Here is a 20,915-nt window from a genome sequence, read left to right as displayed (position 1 = left end):
CTGCCTGAAGGATCTATACACTGGTCACTGACTAGGTTTTCCGATGTGCTGGTAGATGTGTCTCTCTGTACACTCTGTACCATGTGCCATGCTCACAGGGTAGACGCTCTCTCAGCCTTCTTTTGAAGCAGATCAGTTTGTTCTGTCAAAAGTAAGACACTGCAATTCTCAAGACAGTTTGCTTCGGGGTCTGCTCCCAAAAGGAAGTATGGACAAGATCACACCAATTGTGGCTCCCTCTGCTTTTGCAGACTTCTGTAACGTTTTCCCAGCAAATTCTGCATCCTCAGACAACCCCACATGCCTTTAAACCACATGCCAGGGCGTGCAAAACACCCACTCGGCTTCTTGCTATAAAACCACCATGTTGTCTTGCAACACAACCCTCACATTATTATTGTAAATGCACAGAACTAAAGAAAATGGTTAATCATTTTATCTCAGGATCACAGGACCCAGAGGATGCTCTGGCCATGAGCAGTACACAGTGTGAACACACACACAGTGCAGTCTGCTGTAAAGGGGACACACTGATGCACAGGTAAACCCCTCTGGCCCAATGGACAAGCAGCACACTGGGCAGGACAGATGGGTGTGACTTTGTGGATGCAAACCTTATGCTAAGAGAAGAGGATAAGGACTGCAGGACAAACTGAACTTCCAGTCCAAAAGAAAGGCACATATGAATAATTTCAAGCCAGATGAAATAAAGATATTCTGTCTAATAAGACAGTTAACGCGAATGAAGAAGACTTAGAATCTGTACAAACAGCAAAAAATTAATTGTTTTTATAGAAAAACATATTGCACTTTCAAGAAGAATTCAAATTAATTAAAATTAAATTAAGTGACCATGAATTAAAAATCCTAATATTCACTGTAAGCAACTCCCTAACTCACAAAAAACCCCCCATTACTGTAATTGATAGGTAAAATACACTAGGTTCCTTTCTTCCCAAAAATGACACTTTAAAGTGCACTGTAAAAATCTGAAAAACAAAACATACACCTCAATTTCAGCTACGTCACTAAACTACAAAAACCACTTTAACGTCGTAGGTGTTTCTACCCCTCGGAATAATTTTTTTCCTGTTTTCAAGAGTTCAGCAAGAACAACATGATTAAACTGTTCAACCTGAAATGTCTTTGGTTAATTTTTAAATAAGTCAAAACAGGGTCTGGATCCTGAATAATTTATCTTTAAGAGACAAAGCAAAGCTAGCAATAGCACCTTAAGAAACATTCCTGACCTCAGCATGACAGGTGTGATCCACTAAGTGGATCCAGATAATCCACTAAGTCTTTTTTTATCTAGCCTCCACAATTCTCTGTATTCTGTGATTCATATTATTTTCATACAGTGCGATCATTCTTGTTCAGATTTATCCTCCTGCAATTTTTTACGAGAAAGATTAATAGCAACTGCAACAGAAAAAATTACCTTGATGTCATGTATAATCCTTTATCATTTCATCATTATCAAAATCTCAATGCTTTGTCCATCTTTCTTTTCTGCAACAACTTATTTCACTTGTTCCTATTAAGGCTATTATATTCACCCTATTACTACTAATCTTTTCTTTGTAAATAGCCACACCTATTTTAATCCGAAATGGTGTGGTAAGCATTTGATTCTTTGTGGAAGTAGACATGTAATTAGGTTAATCTGTGCTATCTTTTCATGTGAGCTGATTGTTTCTTTACTATGGACATATTTCTTATAACAGCAATAAGCTTGCCAGATTGCTTGGAGGCAAATCTGGAGCAATTTACCAAGCATGTAGCTGCTATGAGCTGAAATCTTGACATAATAGCAAACTGAGTATAAGCCACTCCTACCTAGCAGTTATTACTCATGTCAGCTTTTTACTGACACGTTAAATTTCAACCGCACCTTTCTTTCACAAACAAGTACTTTCCTTCGACTCAGCTACATCTGTGACAAACAGCTGATCTTCAGCAAAGCACACAGGAATCTAAATGCAAAATGCAGCGCAGAAGTCTCTGACTGAATTACCTGCACAAAGTCCAAGAAGGTCAATGGAAGCAAGTCATCCAAGTGGCCAATATCTTTGGAGAAACGATTTAAGATTCTTCCTATAGAAACAGGGTCGAGAAGAAAAACAAAAGGGAAGTAAATATAATTCCTGAACAGATTCATGTTTTATCACTTCAAAAACAATTAAAAGGAAACAGCGGGACTTTAAAAATAAAAAGACATTTTTGGAAACCACCATGAAGGGAGTCTCCTGCAATATATTTTGAAGAAGAATTTTTTTACAAATGCCCTCTACCCAAATATAAAACCTTCACATCAACAGCTAGAAAAAAAAATTTCAATGGGCTTTGAAGATAATATTTCAACATATTTTAACAGGTGAAACACACATGCTTTATATGCTTAACATGGGCAGGTAAAGGTTTACAGGTCAGACAACTTAATGCAAGTTTCATCAAGCAACATCAGCTGGAATCTGCTCCTATCCTTGACTGAAACTCACTAGTGCATGCATGTCTCAGATAGATCATAGCTGATCTAACTGATCTTTTTTAGCATTTCTGTTCTCACCCCTCAGCATTATACAGCTGGAATCTGCTCCTATCCTTGACTGAAACTCACTAGTGCATGCATGTCTCAGATAGATCATAGCTGATCTAACTGATCTTTTTTAGCATTTCTGTTCTCACCCCTCAGCATTATACATGGATTCAAATTGCAGGCGTTTCTAAAATAAAATCTGAGATAGATTTGCATTCATGCAGCCTTACATTTATACTTACTGAAAACCTTGACAATACTGATCTTTATTAAAGCTAATAAAACGATTTTTAATCTGCTGTCAGTGAAGCATTTACATTTCTCTATTTTCCCAAGTTCTACTTGACTGAAAAAAATCAGTTATATCAAGACTTCTTTCATAATTAAAGTCACAGAGCTGCCACCCATAAGTGGATTAGTATCTTTCTCTATTAATCAGTATCTCTACTCACCAGGAAAGAAACGAAACCAGGGGTGGGAATCTGGCTATTTCTAAGGTGTGTGATGCCCATACATGCATTCACATTGCTTTGTTATCTGCATATATCTTGATTCAATTATATTTTAACTGGTACAAACATATTCACTGCACTGGCAACAAAAGACTTTTTTTTTCTTCCTTTCAAAGGAGCTCATTAAACTGAAAGCAAGTTTAAAGTTTCCACACAGTGCCCTGGCGACGTAATTTAGAGATAAGAGATACTGAAGGAACTTTTGTAGCAACCATCATGCTAGTTCTCTGCTCACAGCTCTTTTTCATTCATTTTTTTTTTTTTAAGGGAATTTCTGTTCCACACCAAACAATACAGAAAACATCCTCTCCTCAGGTCTGGGACATGACTCTGAAGAGAGACACTGGTGGCAAAGAGCTTGTTCTGCAGTACTTCTCTACCCAAGGCAGTTTACTTCAGGCAGCCAACAGCTGAATTCATCCTGTTTTCAGGCTTTGCACACAGAGAGAAAGAGTGTACAGCAGCACAAGACTCAGAAAAATCTCTTTCATCTTTTTCTACTAGGAATAGCATGTGGGGATGTTCCCTTTTATTTGTATCATGGTAGATACATCAGAAGAAAATCCAAGGCAATTAAAAAAAAAACCTCTCTTTTTGCCATGATTTTCTTTGATGGAGACTGGTCACAGAAGAGTGATCAAGCAGATGCTGCATGCATGCTGACACTAAGGCTTCTTAATATCCTTAAACATCACATTCTAGGCTATTTGCAAATAAACCAAGTCTTCACTGGCAAAAAGAAAATCATTTGAAGAAGTTAAATGCTTCCTGTTAACAGAGGTTTCCTTAGCTGCATGTCCAGGAAGGGCAGATAAGGAAAACTAGGTGGAATAACAGATTGGGTTCAGGGTTTTAGAAATCTGTTCACAGCTTTGTCACTTGTCTTCTGAGTGACTTCACTTTATTTTACAGAGCAAGGAGCACAGCAAGGAGAGGTGACAATGCTAAGACCCTCCATGAAAAGCTGTGAGACCCACCAGTGAGGAGCTGCACACAAGGGCAAAGGATTGTTCCCACAGAGAGCAAACCCCACCTTAATTCAGCCTAAGAATCACCTTTCTGCCTTTTAACCCCAAGTATGTTTTACTTGTAGTGGTTTCAGACTTATGTAAGAAGCCATTGCACAAAGGCCACCCCACGTGCCACTGCCAGGAGGCAGCAGGGTCACTCAGGCTGGCTCCTCCTCCATGGCCACAGCAGGGTCAGCCCCAGGCTGGCACCTCCAGCCACGGAGCAATGCCTGCACATTCAGAGTGGCTATGGCTCTCCTCCTCTTCCTGGGAAGTTCTCTGAGCAAGGTGGGCATGACAGAAAACTCAGCCCAGCCAGGCTGTCCCCAGCAATCCTTGGTTTCACTGTCTCTTCCATGTTACCACTAACCCCTCCAGTTCCCAGAGGTAATCATGCTGCTAATTGCCAAAACTGCATTTTTTTGCATCTGCCTTATGGAATTGTTAAGTATAACAATGTTTCTACAGCCTCTGTTTTGACAGTTCTGTGAGCTGCCACTAGGAAAGTGGAAATTAATCTGATGTTATCAACAAAACATGAAAACATCTTTTAATCTGCCTAATCCTCTTTAAAATGTAAATACAGCAATTCTGTAAAATGACACTGACTAAAATTTGAGTGAGCAAAAGAAATGGTATATGAAAAAGACAAACCTTGAAAACTGGAACCTTTCACAGTCCACCTAATACAATTAAACAGTGGCAATATGAATCAGTTGCTTCCCAAATAAACATTAAAGTGAATCTCTGACAGCAGAGCTTCACTGTTTTTGAGTTCTCAAATTACTGAAAAATTAGTCTATTTAGTGTTTGCACGTAGAAATTCTGGAAAATGACAGCTGAAGTCATTAAGACCAGGAAAATCTTTTGCTTATTGCTAAGAGGTCTGTATCTCCCCCCTGTCCTGTTTATCTGGTGACCATTAAAGCTTTTCTACAGCTAAAGGAAAGTAACAAACCCACAAGCCTTAGCTTTATTTTTGTCACTGCTGTTTGCAATTCTACTACCTCAGAGACAGTAGAAGAGAAAATACAAGTCTGGAGATGCATTTCAGATCCTCTGCACATGGATGTAACTAAACCACACTTTATAAAGCATGTCCTACACAGAAGGAAGGTACAGTAACTCACTAAAGCAAGTTCCTTCACCATGTGGCAGGGACAGCAATGCACCTTCAAGCAGAAGTGTTATGCTTTGGAATTATCTACAAGATGCCCCACAGCCATTACAGTATTGCATTCAAAGCAATTGCTTCATTCATAAGGATGTCTACAAGTACAAGAGGTCTATTTCACAAGGTATGAAGAAACAACTATTTCCACTTACTGGAAGCAAAGTAAACCAGTGACTTGCTTATGCAGAATTAAGCATGCAAGAGAAAACATTCCAGATTTAAAAGTTAAAGATTCTTCCAGAATGTGCAAACCTAACTTTTGAGAATGCTTCTTCAGACTATGGAAACTGCTGCACCTGCTGTTCAAGAAGGGCAGGAGCTGCACAACTTACCTGCCCCCACACCCTGAAAATTATATTTTCTCTCCAAAACCTATAAATTCTTCTTTCCTAAACTTACAGACTATCAACCTTGCCACCATAGTTCATATTTCCAAAAACCCCAAACTCCTTAAGTAAGCATCTCTGAGATATGTGTACATGCCAAGAAACAATAATTCTTAGATCAGTCTAGTATATCCAATTCACAAAAAAATTTAAGCTCCTTTAATACCTACATCCTTTACTTATCCCAGCAAGGGGCTACAAAAGCAAAAAGAAAATACTACATCTAAAACTTTTAAGTCAAATTTCACCAAACCACAAACAAAAAAAGTCTTTTAAGAAATCAAGGATTAAATATGCCGATGTTACAACAGCATCCACACTGGTGAACAGTATCTGCTACTTCAATCACTCAGGCTTCCATGCAGTGTGTAGTGTGAGTAGCAAGCTGCAAAAGGGGACGTGCTCTCTTCAGCTGTCTTATGTTTGTTTTTACATCAAATAACTTAATCAGAACACACACTGTTGTGAGATTTCTTCCGAAGTAATTAAATAACTATTCAATGCCAATTAATCACTGTTAAATAAGGGTCTGTCACCAAAGTGCTATGTACACATTTCAGACTATTTAATGGTCAAATACTTGGCAGTATCAAAGTTAAACAATGACTCATTAAACCTCCTTCCCTACACAATAGTTAGGCAAAACTTGAAGTGAAAGAATCAAAACTCTTTTGTGCTCTGTGAAAAAGACATCAAACCTCAGTATGTGATATTCTTTTCTTCCTTGCTCTGTAAACTGCTTTAATTGCACGAATCGGAATGTGTTCAGGTGCTACAAACCCACCTTTGCTTCTGCAGGTGCCTACTGATACTTTGGAATAGATGTTCAAACCTATCACACAAATAATGAAAACACTTGACTGTGCCACACCTTTTTAAAATGTTTATACATTCTTCATCATGAAAGAAATATAATCCAAACTGAATCAACACTCAAGATGTAAACACCAGAAAAGGATTTTTTTTTTTAAACAAGAAACTAGGATCCTCCACTGGAATAGCCAAATGCATCCACAGTATTCAATGTTGTGCAACCTGAATTCCAACGACCCTAAGAGCAAGAGTACATTATTTCTAAATGTATTTGGCACTTCTAGTGTACTTTGTTGGCCAGGGCATTCACTGAAATACCTCTGTGTAATACAATAGAGTAGGCACATTGATTTTCTATACCTTGCAATGAGTTTACAAAACCTTTATACCCACTTGCTTCATCACACATTGCAGAAATACTTTGTCACTACTTCTCTACTTCACTGACTCGCCTCTTTGGAAAAGAAGAAGGGTTTAAGAAAAGGGCTGTCTACAGATAGAAAGATTTTGCCACTTGTATATGTGTGTGTGTGTGTGTGCAGGGGTGTGCAGTCTTGGAATGTTTTTCCCCTCAGAGATCAGGCTAATCCTCAGTGCAGGCAATATTAATTGCATCACACTTTTTATTTCAATATGCAAATGTTATTAATAAATACTGCTTTGCATAATAACCTAAACTCCTTCATTGCAATTGGCCTAAATATCCCTATCCGTGCGCTGCATTCACCAAGGGGAAAAAATATTTAAAATCGCTTAAGCTACTCTGAAGCCAGAACACCCTCACTGCCCAGCTTCCAGGGAGATAAAGTTACACTCTCTTCCTCTCCTTGCTGTTAACTCACAGGAACCTGTCTAAAGGCAACCTGTAGTGCTAACAGATTCAAGAAGCTACTTAGTCATTTATGCGTAACTAAACCTAAACAACCCAGCTAGGATTGCACACTTGCTTGAAGTTATGTCATGCCAAGGAGATGCTTGCAAAGGAGATAACCTTCGGATGGATCCACGTCAGACAATCCCAGTGCACATTCTGTGCAGCCACTGACTTTGCTGAGTGAGCAGAAGCCCCTTGTGCCGCCCACCCCTCTGACACTAGGGTGGCTGGGTGCCACCACTGCAACATCCACGGCACAGCGTGGGCTTCCCGACCCCAAAGAGAGGAATCGTGCACTCCAGCAGTCCCAGTTACAGCCTGGAACACCAAAGCCCTTTCAGATGGACACCTGGTAGGAAAACAATGCTCTCAAGTGTATGTGTGGCAATACAGGCACACTCAAAAAGTACAAATATAAGAAACAGCTGTACAGAACTGGGTACATGTAAACACCCCTCCACTGAACTGCACTGAACACGCTTCTCATTCTGTCCGTGGTACAAACTGGCAGCTCCCCACAGATCTTGCTTTTAAGCTGTGGCATTCAGCAACTGATAAGCCTTTACCCATGCTCAGTTCACACACACAAACACACACACCCGGAAAAAAAAAAAAAAAGTACTGCAACTACAAGCAGCCTGCCGTTTCATCAAAGCAATGACAAAGTGGATTGTCCGTATCAAATGTTGGCAGGAAGCAGACATTACATCAACCTTGTAAAATACAACTATGAAATCAACAAAATAATTAAAGATGGATTACTGACTTTGAAAGGAATTGTAAGTTTGTGAAATATTTCTTCAGAAAGAAATCTGGAAATGCATCTCCTGCATAACGGTCAATTACTGATCTACTCTGGCTTTTCTTCCTTATTTCTACAAAGAAACGTCAAAAGGTCTGTTATCTTTTTTTAATATATGTTTAGCACCACACGTCCACACAAACTGCCATATACAGCATTGCTGTCTTCCCCACAGGCATCCTATAAATATAAATAAGAAATTCTACCCCATTTTTTTTTCTTTAGCAGTCTGAAACTGATAGGAATATTATCACTTTCTTAGACATTTGCAAATAGGCACAGTGGTGCTGGGCCGAAATATGCTGAGACCATAATATCCATTTATCTAAACTGCCAGCATGTAATGAATTCAGGTGGGAAGCCTTCTATCCAAATTAATTTACTACTTGAAAAGGACTTTTTACACAAATGCTGTCAAACAAGAAAACAGTTAGGAAATGAGAAGAAAACACAAACACTGTGTTTGATCTTATTTTTAAGTGTAGGATTTAAAGGAAGAAGAATAACTATGATAAAGATAAGAATGGAAAACAGGCTTCTTTGGAAATGAATTTTTATTTTTACTGATGGAGACATCTACATTACCTAGTATGAATACACTGATCCTAACTGTATAGTTGTTTCTGGAGCTTCCTAGTCCATACATACCATTGATTGGAATTACCCTCCTGTGGCAAACCAAAATAGGTCAATGCTCTATGCAATTTTTTTTCTCTCTTTGAAAATTTATGTGGTACAGCTGATTTGTCCTTTTTCCTGGTTTTAGTCAGAAGAGTATGTGTATTAATATCTGTTATCACCAGCCAAAGCCTCCTCACATAAGATACAATGCAGAAATTTCACATAAGATACAATGCAGAAATTACATCTAAAGTCTCCACTAAAAACAGAAGCACACAAAGGAAAAACCTTGACTGTGTGGAGGAAGTGTAACTTTCCTTCTTTCTGAAATTGCTTTCTTGGCAAATCTCAAAATGTCTTCTGCATCCTAAATGCCTTCCTGATTGTATCTCATTACCCATTAACTAAGTTGGTTACAATTCCAGATATAACAGCACTTATAAATAAGAGAATTTAACTTTGGTGCTGTATTGCACTTGCTAACAAAGTGATCCCGTTTAAAAAAGTGTGCTAGTGCTGGGATAATACATTCATCAGCAATTTTCTAACTATTGATCCCTGTAATCATACTCTGTAATTGATTGTGAAAGGAAGATTCAAAATCATCTAAGAGTACAAACTTCTGCCAATATATAAAAGTTTTATGCTAGAATCTGAGTACAAAACCACAACTCTGCTTCATAATTAGAATGACAATGGAAGCAGACACCTGCAACCCCCCCAGTGCCTGGAGTAATATCAAACTTCTAATAGGTAATCCTGTGATGAAGATTGCCAGAACAAAGTTCTAACCATTCTAGAAGTTCATCTCTGGATATCTTCTCTGTTTAATTTTAAACTCCTCCACTGAAGCTACTTTAAGTTATCCTCAGCTTAACAAAAAAAAACTCTACATTTAAACATACTGAAACAAAAAAATTCACAACCTAAAATGACACCACCGAATCTAATGAACTGCCAAAATACAGCAGAACTTAATTTCTGCTGTATGCTTCAACATAAGGAGCATGACTTAAAAGTCCCATTTTTAAGGGACAAACTCTAAATGAACAAAAAACAAACCACAAAAAAACAAACAAACAAAGTAACCATTGGCAAATTCTAATCAACTGGCCTTTAAAAAGATGTCGAGTTACACACTACTGAGTAAGTTCTCCATTGATTTTTCTTCACCTTCTTTTTCATATATTAAATTACCTACTTCAACTTCTCACCACAATGCAAAGCATCTGTATAACAGAAACACAAAACATTACTTACAAAATGTAGTCTTATAATGACTTTCGACTAGCATAATTATGAATTTAATTCTTGGCTAAAATATTTAACCACAAATGCACCCACTTATAAAAGAGCACTTGTGTAGCCTACAAATCCAATTTGGGCTGAAAATATGTCCCCAGTGCTCTTTTGCTGGAAAAGGGACTTAGAACATTTAAACAGAATACTACAAACAGGATGGACTGAAGTATCTGAAGAGTATTTTGTTACTGGAATACTTACATGAGAGTAGGTTACATTCTTTCCTTTCCTCATTCTTTCCTCCTCAGCGCATTCAAACACTCAGAGGACCTTATGGTATTAGAGTTATTTTTATATTTGGGAGCTATATATATAAAAATATACATCACTGCAAGAATTAAAATAAAAATGGCAATATGTCACCTTCCTGATAACAACAAAAAGGAGTTTTCCTATGTTATTTGTACTATTAAGACATGATTCAGAATAGGCTTTAAATACTGCATTTCAGAAAATATTGAGGTGGATCTCACATAGCTCTTGCAAATCTGCTCATATTCGTTGCTTTTCCCATTCTATCTCCTAAAGATAATTCTCATAATAAGCACCTTAATTTCTAATGTTCCAATGCTTTTCTCTTCCCCCTCTCTTTTTTTAATTGGTGCTGAAGCTAGAGGGGCTCAATCATCAAGTCTAAAATAACAATGGAGAAATAGGACATTACTGAACATAAAGCATTTGACTCCTGAAATCTTAGCTGAAACTGCTATCTGGTTATCACTGCTATATGGTTATCACTCCAAAAACAAATAATATACCATTTTTTACCAATCTTATATATTCAGATCCCCATTCATCTTCTTCCTTTTTCTGGAACCATGAAAGAAAATTCCATAGTACTGTTTCTTCTGTTTAGAAGTCTATAGGGACTGAATTCTATAGAGGCTGTCTTGGGACAGCCAAGACTTCTGGCCTCTACCTAGCCCACCCATTCTGAGGATAAAGCCTCTGGACAGGCCAAACAGCAGAGGCATTTCACATCTCCATCTGACTGTAAACTGCTCACTGTTGCTTGGCATGTTCCTTCAGCTTGATCATTCCTTTTTCTTCAGCTTCACTTTATTTTTCTTTCTCTCTTCTTCTGGAATATGCGATTGTTTGGAAAGGAGGGATTCTCTCTAAAGTTCATTCGTTATATGCCCGTGTAACGATTCCTAAAACACATTTTCCTTTGTAACTGTTCCTACTATAAAAAAAAGCCACTGGGAATAAAAAAAATTATTAAAAACACATGGGTTTGGCTATCCAGAACGCTCAATGGATGACACTAATTTTCAATGGATTTTTTCCTGCCTCACATGGAAGGTCATTACTACAGAACTCAAGAGATATTCTGGTATAGCTGTCAGAAAGCTCACTTAGTCTGCTGTGCAAATAATCAAAGCATTCCCTTGGAATATTTGCTCTGTGTTAAAGAAGACACACCCCACACCCTCGTGCCCCATGAAAATAAATATTTTGCTTCAATTTGGGACTTCACCTACTCTTCTGTTTTGTGGCTGGCACCAAATTCCACTTGCAAATCTTGCCTGAGAAACAAACAAAAATTTTTTGTCTCAGGAAAACTGAAGGCAATCACAACCCAAGAGGTTTATTCCAGAAGTGATGTCCAAGAGAATATACATATAGTCTGACTATGCATTTCCTTGGGCCACTGGCTTCTTGGGGAAGAAAATACCACTATAAAGTAAACTTCTTTACAGACTAAACTATAATTAGCATAAATGAAATCAGTGAGAATGAGGAAAAAAAAGAGAAAAAAACCCAAATATGATCTCTGCTCTACTGTATATCTCATTGATTATATTAAAAGAAAGACATTTTAATAATTACATTGTTAAATGATAAGCATTTTAAAAATACTGCACTGCCTTTGACTACTGTACTCCTCTACTGGGCAACTATTAGAAAGCTTCATCTCAGAAACAAAAAAGAAAAATATACTAGAAATAAGCAGCTAAATGGGAAATAGCTGCTGACCACACTAAAACATTAGTTGTGCATAGATCAAAACCAAAGAACCTTTAATGTTTATGTATAAATATATCTTAAATATTACATATTTATTACACCTTACATATGTGTTGCTTAAAGAAAAAAATCCTACAATTTCCTCTTTTTCATGGCTTTTAAATAAGAAACTTAAAATTTCTTAACTCTAAGAAACTCAAAAAGACAAATATGTTAGCAGCAACATTTTTTCACTTCTCTATGAACACAGAAAAAAATTCACACACATCAAGGAGGAAAAAAATTACTTGACTGAACCATGATTCAAGCAGAAGTGAATACAATTTACAAACCCTTTTGGTTTTGCTAAGATCAGAGACACTGTGAAGCCCTGATTTACAGCTGTCCAGCAGTATGAATTCCTAAATAAATAAACAGGCTAAAACAGAGGAGTGCTGCTCGCAACAAGGGACTCCCAAGAACTCTGCCATTTGTTGTTTGCATGTCAGAAACAGCCAGAAGAGGATTAATGGACCTGAGGCAGGAGGCAGAGCCTCACTGGGATGCAGGCTGGACCAGCACGTAGCCAGTAGCGTGCCCTGCCCTGAAGAGTTTGTTGCGCCCGTTAAGAGAAAGCAGCAAAATTGACTACAGAAGGAATAAGGAGCTAGGGAAAGATGGAGCAGTGAGCTGGAACAGAAAGTTGCAGGACAAGATTGTGTTTTAAAGTACAGGAAGACAAAGGGGTCATGGAATTAATGAGTTTTCCCCACCCATATGTTTAACTGCTGTCAGTGTACTGCGGTTACAACGCCACTGGTGCATCCTGAGAGATGATTTTAAGATGAAAAAGTGCCAGCTTGTAGATGAACTTTAGTGCACAGTGAGCAGGAAGTTACAAAGATGTAAGCATGAAAGAGAAACAAGCAAAATTATGAGGGAGGGAATTAAAAACACTGGAATGTGCCAACAGCTCAATTTACCAGGTGCAGAAATAGTAAAAGCCTTGCATGGGGGGAAGGCTAACGTGCAAACCAAGTCATACTCCTCTTAACAATTCCTGTTAGACTCCTTCACAGTATATTGGGGCTGTAAGATTAAGAAAAGATTTCCTTCCATCTGGCCCTGGGGAGCAGCTGCAGTCCCAGTCCCAGACCTCACCAAACCTGGGATGTTTGGATATTGAGAGAGTTTTGTGTACACACTGACTTGCATTTTTGCCCTGTTTGCATGTGTCCTCTGCTTCACCCTCAGCTTCATACACTGAACACCCACTCCCTATTTCCTCTTCTCTCTCTTCCTTCAGCATTGGCTCTTCCATTCTCCTTCACCACGGCATGGCATAAGCTCTAGGTACAAATGTCATCCCAAACATGACCAAGGCACAAAGCCCAACACAGCAAGACACAGGCTAGAAAGTGTGGAAGAGTTGGGGACACAGCAACTGAGAACAGAAGGTGAACACAAGGTGATTGCAACACTTTAAACCAGAAAAGTGCCTGAACTGAAGTTTTGGAAATGCAGAGTGACAAAAATAGTCAGATACAGGAATAGCCCATAAGCCATAAAGCCATCAGAAAGGGCGTTTTACACTGAAAAACAGGGGAAATACAGCAAGGAAGAAATCAGGTTCTGAAGCAGTTCCCAAACTAGAACTGTGGAAGTCAAAAAGCCAGTGTCACCTGAAGGAAGAAGGCAAAGCACATCCAGGACATACTGCACAACCACAGGCACTGCACACCTACAGACTATTCACACGGCCATACTCTGACAGACGAGGGAAGACTTATACCTACTGAAAGAGATGTCTCTAGAAAACAATTCAGGGGATTTCAGTTCTTCCTTTAAACTGCTCTTAAAGGAGCATATTTCACTCTGCTAACTATAGAACTGCAAGGGAAACAGATGGCTGAGTCTCATTAGTCTTTAGAGTATACTCTGATTAGTTTGCTTAATTTCATTCACAGAGGGTCTTAAAACTTCACAAGGCCAATTAAGATTTTCAGGTAAAGGAATTATCAGTAAGAATTTTCTTTCTTTCTTCAAAATATGTCTGTCATTGGACTTTAACAGTTCTCTTATTTACACACTGATTTTGTTTTCCTGATACCCATTTTCATCACGGTTTGGTTTTTGCCATTCTTTTAAACCAGCAGCTTTTCTGCTGAAAATACATTAGACACATTAGGATGAAACAAGTTCCAGGACTGTAACAAACAAGACAACTAGAGGAGCCATGTAAAGACTATGACAAAAATACCTATCACTCAAGTATCCATATCCAACATATAATCACTATTAAATCCTCTAATGGACCTGAAGCACAAGTTCTATTTTGTAATACGCATTAAAATTTTTGCAAATAATACGTGATCATAATCTGACCCCAAACTGACCCCAGACAGTTTGGGAAAGGTTCTTTCAAAACAACAACTTTGCCATTATTCTGCATTGAAAAAGACATAAAGTTTCTGATAAGGCATGAATAAAATGGAAAAATACGCATATAATAATGAAAGCAGATGACAGAAAAATATCTTGTGTTTTTGTTTCCTTCTTTGCAAAACAGCATGAGCACAGAACTTGATTCAGGATCAATCTGTGGATACATCATTAAAAATAGGAAACAAAACTATACCTCCAAGCAAAAAAACCACAAAAGCCAAATTGTGTTAATAAACCAACCACTATTAAAAATACAGAGTATTATTAGTAACAACTTAGCATGGTAGTTTATTTAATTAGAATATTTGGAGAACTAATGTTGCTCTGATAATTTTCAAAATGTAGCTTAACTTTAGAATGTATATGAAAAGCATTCAATAAACCTTTCATCACAACTGAACGGCATTTACAACACCTCTTAATTTTCTGTCTGTTTTGTCCTTGCCTGACTCTACAGAAGAACTCCTCAAATAACAGTTTACATATGAATATAATATGAAACTAATATGAACATTCAATTCCTAACCTTTTTAGTGGTCAACTACACAGTGGTCATGCCCTCAGGAAGGGGTCATGAACAAATTTAAGTCTTTGGATGAATCTAAAACCTCTTAGGACCTTCTGGACAACTGGGGGTTTGTTTCTTTGTTGCTTCTGGTTTTCTGAGAATGGAAATTGAAAATGCCTCTTAACATCAAGGTTTTGTAACCTTCCATAATCTGGTGTTTTTCTGGAAAACTGTCATATTACAGGTACACAAAATGCGAAAATGCTGGGCTTATGAAACAAAAGTCTTTAGCACAGCACGTGATCTATTCTACCTTCCAGAAAGTTCCTTTCTTCAACAGGTACCGCACTCACACCAGCAGAAGTTTGCCCACAATAGACCACTTGGCATGATTAGGACCCAAATTAAGAATCACAAGTTACCTGAACCAGAAATCTAAATAAATTTGAAAAATAATCCAAGGTATGTTGTGAAATGGTATCTCTCAAGTGTCACCATTTGCATGGGTTACATTCTTTACTCCTCAATGCATTCAAACACCCAAAGGACCATTATGTTCAAAAAAGAGATCCTAGAAGAACTGAAAAGTTCTGACATCACGCAATTTAAACTAGCTGTGAATCCCCCTTGAGGAGGTATGAATCATCTCTGAGGTTTAAATTAGATTATCAACCAAGTGAAGCAGCACAGTAAATCTACAATAAAAGATGAATGCCTACAGGAAAATAATTTTTGCCCCTAGTGGCAGATGCTTGAACTTTAAAGGATCTGAGACTAAGCTCTTTGTCTAAGCCTCCCTGGCAGAAAACAACTAAAATAATGTTTTTCGTTGGTCCAACTTTGCTCCACATGCCACATGAAAACAGTATCTAAACCCTGTAAATGAAAGTATATTGTCACTTCTAAACCAATTGAGGATCAAACAATTTAGAGAAACCAAGACTTATTTTGCTGACAATTAAGCTCTATCACCAAGACTCGAGATTCAATGAAATTTGACAATTGTGAAGAAAAAGGCTTTTGTCTGACTAAGTCTGAAGCATTTGGAAGAATCAACAGAAAATCAGAAGACCAAATTAGATCGAAAAGCCTTTGAGGATAAAATTCACTAATTAAAGTCACTGGCTTTGTTGCTCTGGTTCCTCTCTGAATTGCTTTGGTATCACAGCAGAAAGGCATACAAGAGGAAAAACTGGTCTAAGGAGCAAATGTTACACCTGTCACACTTCCTCTTACACCAACAGCATTCTCCATCCATCCTGCTGCTCAAGTTCCACTATGAAGAACCACAGCCCCTTTAAAGATGAGATGAAAGTTAAAGTATAAATCTCTGCTTTGCACCAAATCTGAGAAGTATGAAAGGTCTTTAAAGCCTCTTCTTCCATGTTGAAAGTTTTTTTCCATCACCTTTACTTTGTAGTAATTCAGATACAACCCAAAGCTACCAAAGTGCTGCAGGTCACTAGCTGGAAAAGTATTTTTGCACCTCCTTCTCAGGGAGTCAAAGAATGAATGTAACCTTCTGTTTTTCCAAAACCTGTAAAATCTAAGAAACACAAAATGGGGCCTGGGTTGGAAGGGACCTTAAAGACCACCTATTTCAAACCCCTCTTCAGTGGGCAGTGACACCTGCCACAAGACCAGGCTGCTCAGAGCCCCATCCAACATGGCTTGAACACTTCCAAGGATAAAGCATGGACAGGCTTGTCCGGAAAACCTGTGCCAGTGCCTCACTACCCTCACAGCAAAGAATTTTTTCATAATATCTAATATAAATGTACTGTCTTTCAGTTGTACTAACTTGTTCTCCTTCTGCCCATTCAATTGAACAATAAGTAAAATTTCTATTCAAAACACTTCTATGCCCTTTTAAAAATTAATAACAAGTACTCAACAAGCATTTTAACATCTTGCATCTCATGAGAAGCAGAACAACAACAGAGGACGAGCAGGAAGGTATTAACAAATTAAGCAGTGCTCACAGCACTACATTTTATGCTAAAACCACCTCATACCATTTCAGAAACCTGGGATTTTGCATTTCACTAAACATTTGTGTCTCTATCAAAAGTACATAATAATATTGCTTTAGTACATGGCTAAGAAGGGACAAAAATTAATTAAATCCTATTTTTCCACAGGAATGTTTCTATTTTTTTAAGCAAACAAACACTTCTGGAAAGCATAAGATTGGACATTTCCACTTTTGAACACTCAGCAGGTGAACAAAATCATCTGTATAAGCCCTCATAATCTTAGAGAAACACTTATTTTTGAACAATCACTTCTAAACACTGTCCTTAAGCCTTCGGTAGTAGCTGAGCAACACTGGTTATTAAACAGAGGTGCAGCAGAGTTTATTTTTTCTTATCTGAATTTAAAAAAAATATGCTGGGATTGTTTTTTCCATTTTTTCTCTTGGGGATTTTTGGGGGTTTAAATATAAGCAGCATTCAGTGAATGGCTTTGAATTCAATATTAAATCAAACTTGTAGCTTAATTATAAAAGAAGATCATTGTCACTGTATATTTGGAATATTAGAACTTGTCAGCTTTATAAAAACCTCAAGGCACTTCTTTCTCTCAAATTTGGCTTTATTTTGAAAGTGCTCCTTAGATAAGATCCCTTAATATTAGAATAAGTCTAGAATAACTAGTTTTCTGTCGAAAATCCTGATGGAAAAAAAATCTCTCTATATGGTTAGTTTAATGGAAAAAAGATGACCCTTCAAAGCTAAAACCATCTATATTTCACAGACCTGAGGCTTTAAATTTGCAGAGGTTTCTGCAGGTATCTTTTGTCTCAAAGGAGCATCAAACAATTGGGGTTTTCTTCTCCAATGGTAAGGAAATGTTAGCTGACTGAAGGTAAGAATTACCAACTCTTCCTTAAACCATTTCAACATTTTTTAGTCAGGGAATACCAGAAATATTCTGGAAAGCTAACTGTAATTGTTTACTTTTGGCTGGTTGTTCAGACAGGAGAGAAGAGAACTGTTCTTCTAAAAGGAAACTGGGGAATTAAGCAATGAAGGTAGAAAGGAAAGGAGTATTGTACCAAACTCAAGGAAAGCATATGAGCCTTTACATAAACTTTTTTTTTAATAAATCTTAAAAATAGGGTAAATTTTTAAGTGGCACTTTCCAAATCCTAGATACCCATCCTTTAAGCACAGGGACTTTACTCTCTAAGTTAAGACAGACACCACCTCTGCTCTAAAGATAACCATTACAGATTCCAAAAAGAAAATAAAATAAGTGCTCTAGAAGAAGATAGGAACAAAATAATGCAAAGTTTACAGCTTTAAATATTCACAATGAAAAGAAGAGAGTGGGGAAAAACCCCACAATGAGCAAATGCCCCTGGCATCCAATCACTTACTGTCCTCCTGGCATGTCCTAGAAAGGATGGGGCAGGGACAGTATTTCTGTATGAGAAGTTAATTATGACATCTTAAGAACAGATGTAGGAATTTTGCCTAAAATTAGTTTTAGTAAACTAAACTCTTTATTTTGGGTTGTGAACATTCAAACTCATGAACATGAAATTATGCTGAGAAATGAATACACACAGGGACAAAGAAGCATGTATTCCCACTGAAGGGAAGTTTACCACAAAGCAGTGTTTTTTCCTGCCTACACATGAATTAGTAATATTCTGCATTGCATCATTTACATATTAAACAGACAGCAACTTCATTGAGAAAAAAGAGGTTTACCACACACACAGAGAAATCTCATCACATCTGATAAAAAGAACTGAGGAAGAGTTAGACCATCTCTCTTCCATCTATTATTCCTTGTAATTGCTAGCAAGGATGTCCAAGTTCCAAATCTTTACCTTCTCAGATTTCCAAACACCTTCAGATTATTCTGCACTCTCTGACTCAATATTAAATCAAGCTAGTGAAGACTTATGCTTGAAAGAGAGCAGGAAAAGTAGCATTTCTGGACAAAACAGAGGGTGAATTCGGTACACAGTGGATGAAAACTGACCAGAACCATGTCAGTGGACACAGAAACCACGACCTTATGAAAAGCTGAACTCTAAATTTCCACTGAATTTTCAAATGTCATAAATATTGCACAAGCAGCACAAGATAAAAGCTCAAATGTCAGAAATATTAGTGACCTTTATGCTCTTTTTTAACTGGTAAATGAGGAAGGATGAGGGGATCCTACAACTAGAAGACAAACAGGTCAGAAGTCATTTTTAGGTCTTTTACAACAGCGCAAAGACAAACTAAGACCAAAACCATCTCCTGAGTACAAAAGGCCCTCTACCCTGAATCAAACAGCTGCCAAAAGACTCTGCCACCTTTCTGCCATGCAGCAGCTTGCTTTGCCTGCTGGCTCTGTGAATACAACTTCCTACCCAGCATTAGGTGAGTCATAGTTAAGGCAGCCCCAGCCTATGCTGACTTTTCAGAAACCTCCTCACTCTACAACCTCACTCTGGGACCACCACAACTAAATATTCCGCTCAAGCCAGAATCAAAAACTATGGCAACTAAGTATGCAAATAAGAATCACCCTGGAAAATGTTGAACAAGAGCTCAAATTTAAATGAACATTAAAACAAACCCCAAACAAAAATAAACGTGCAGTTTCCAGTTTCAAGACACCTGCCTCAGGGTCGGTATGGCCACAAGCAATAATTAATGTCCATTACATACTACCACTCTAATTACAGGACTATTGTCCACTACCTAATAAAACAAACAAACAAAGAAATGTTCTTCATATGCTTGATGCTATTTTAAAACACTTTGAAAAGCTCTCTTAAGGCTGGTAGCCATCAAACATATACAGCTTGGAATAAAGTTGCCCTCTCCAAATGTAACATTATCTTCCATAAAATGACATAAAAAATCAAAACATGAAGGAAGCTCTGCATATGTGTTCACCTGAATACATAAAAAAAAGCCCCAGACAAAGTCCCTAATGGTTTTGGTGAAGGAAAAAAAAAATTATCTGGGGAAGACAGAGTGGAAGATCTGTCAAGCAATTATTATACTATTTGTAAACTGTACCATTTTTACTGTATTGTGCTATTTGCAAATAACTTTTAAGTTTGTATTTTTTAAACCGAACAACACATTGAAGTCAAGTTCGATTCAATACCTCTGCTTCTGCTGTTATTTCTATTCTTCGGGCTTTAGTCTGGATTGCCAAAACAGGCAGATTCATATACAACAGCCATTCTTTTCTACACTAAAATTTTAATTTTGGATCGAGAAGTGCCTTTTGTTTCCAAACACTCTACAAGATCACCACAGGCACAAACTAATCTTCACTTGTTGCATAATCTGCAAGATGCTGGCAATCTGAAAAAAAGAAAAAAAAAGAAAGAAACCTCAACTAATTAATTCACCCAGATGCTGCAGTGCAGATTACCTAGGACCGTCTGGGAGAAAGAATTCTGCGCAGCATAAAGCAGAACAGTGCTAATGAAATGAGTTTGCACTGTGAGAGTGTTTGTTTCATTTTAATTTCCAGCTACTCAGATTAAGCAAAAAAACCCCAAAACACCCCATCAAAGTGAGCTAGTTTTTCTGCAAACACCAGAGTATTTGCAGAAACACTCAACTGTGTTCTGTGTGTCCATAAAGGACAGCAGTGGAAGGCTTGGCACAGCCAAGAGCCCGATGAGCATGGCTGTCACCTGGGGTGGGCATCCACATGTTCAAAGCTCACACTGAACCAGAGGGGGAGAAGAGCTGCACTGCCTTTCCCACATTTCCTAGAGGTGGTCTCACCACCTGGCTATTCATCATCCCCGCCTAGCTCTTCTCCAAAGTAATTTAGTTTTGGAAATGCTTATGCCTTGTTCCAAGGTTGAATGAAGTGAGTTTTGATAAGTTTTTCCTCATTTCTCAGATATGTTCAATTCCCATCTAAAACAGGCATCCATGAACAGCTAGAGAGGACATTCTATCCAAGTGGCACCTCCAGTCCCCACTATCCACAGCAGTCGTA

General features: G+C 37.9%; 1 protein-coding gene across 2 annotated transcripts in view; it reads right to left on the bottom strand.

Annotated features, from left to right (window-relative positions):
• Positions 1 to 20,915, bottom strand: part of ABCC4 (ATP binding cassette subfamily C member 4) — a 142,031-nt gene that overhangs the window by 62,919 nt on the left and 58,197 nt on the right. For both annotated transcript variants that reach the window (XM_058018983.1, XM_058018984.1), the window contains exon 20: positions 2,018 to 2,097. In XM_058018983.1, coding sequence (XP_057874966.1) covers positions 2,018 to 2,097 — 80 coding nt within the window. The remainder of the gene's footprint in view (positions 1 to 2,017; positions 2,098 to 20,915) is intronic.

Source organism: Melospiza georgiana, chromosome 2, assembly GCF_028018845.1.
Source record: "Melospiza georgiana isolate bMelGeo1 chromosome 2, bMelGeo1.pri, whole genome shotgun sequence".
Lineage (NCBI taxonomy): Eukaryota > Metazoa > Chordata > Aves > Passeriformes > Passerellidae > Melospiza > Melospiza georgiana.
This window is presented reverse-complemented; position numbering and strand designations above follow the sequence as displayed.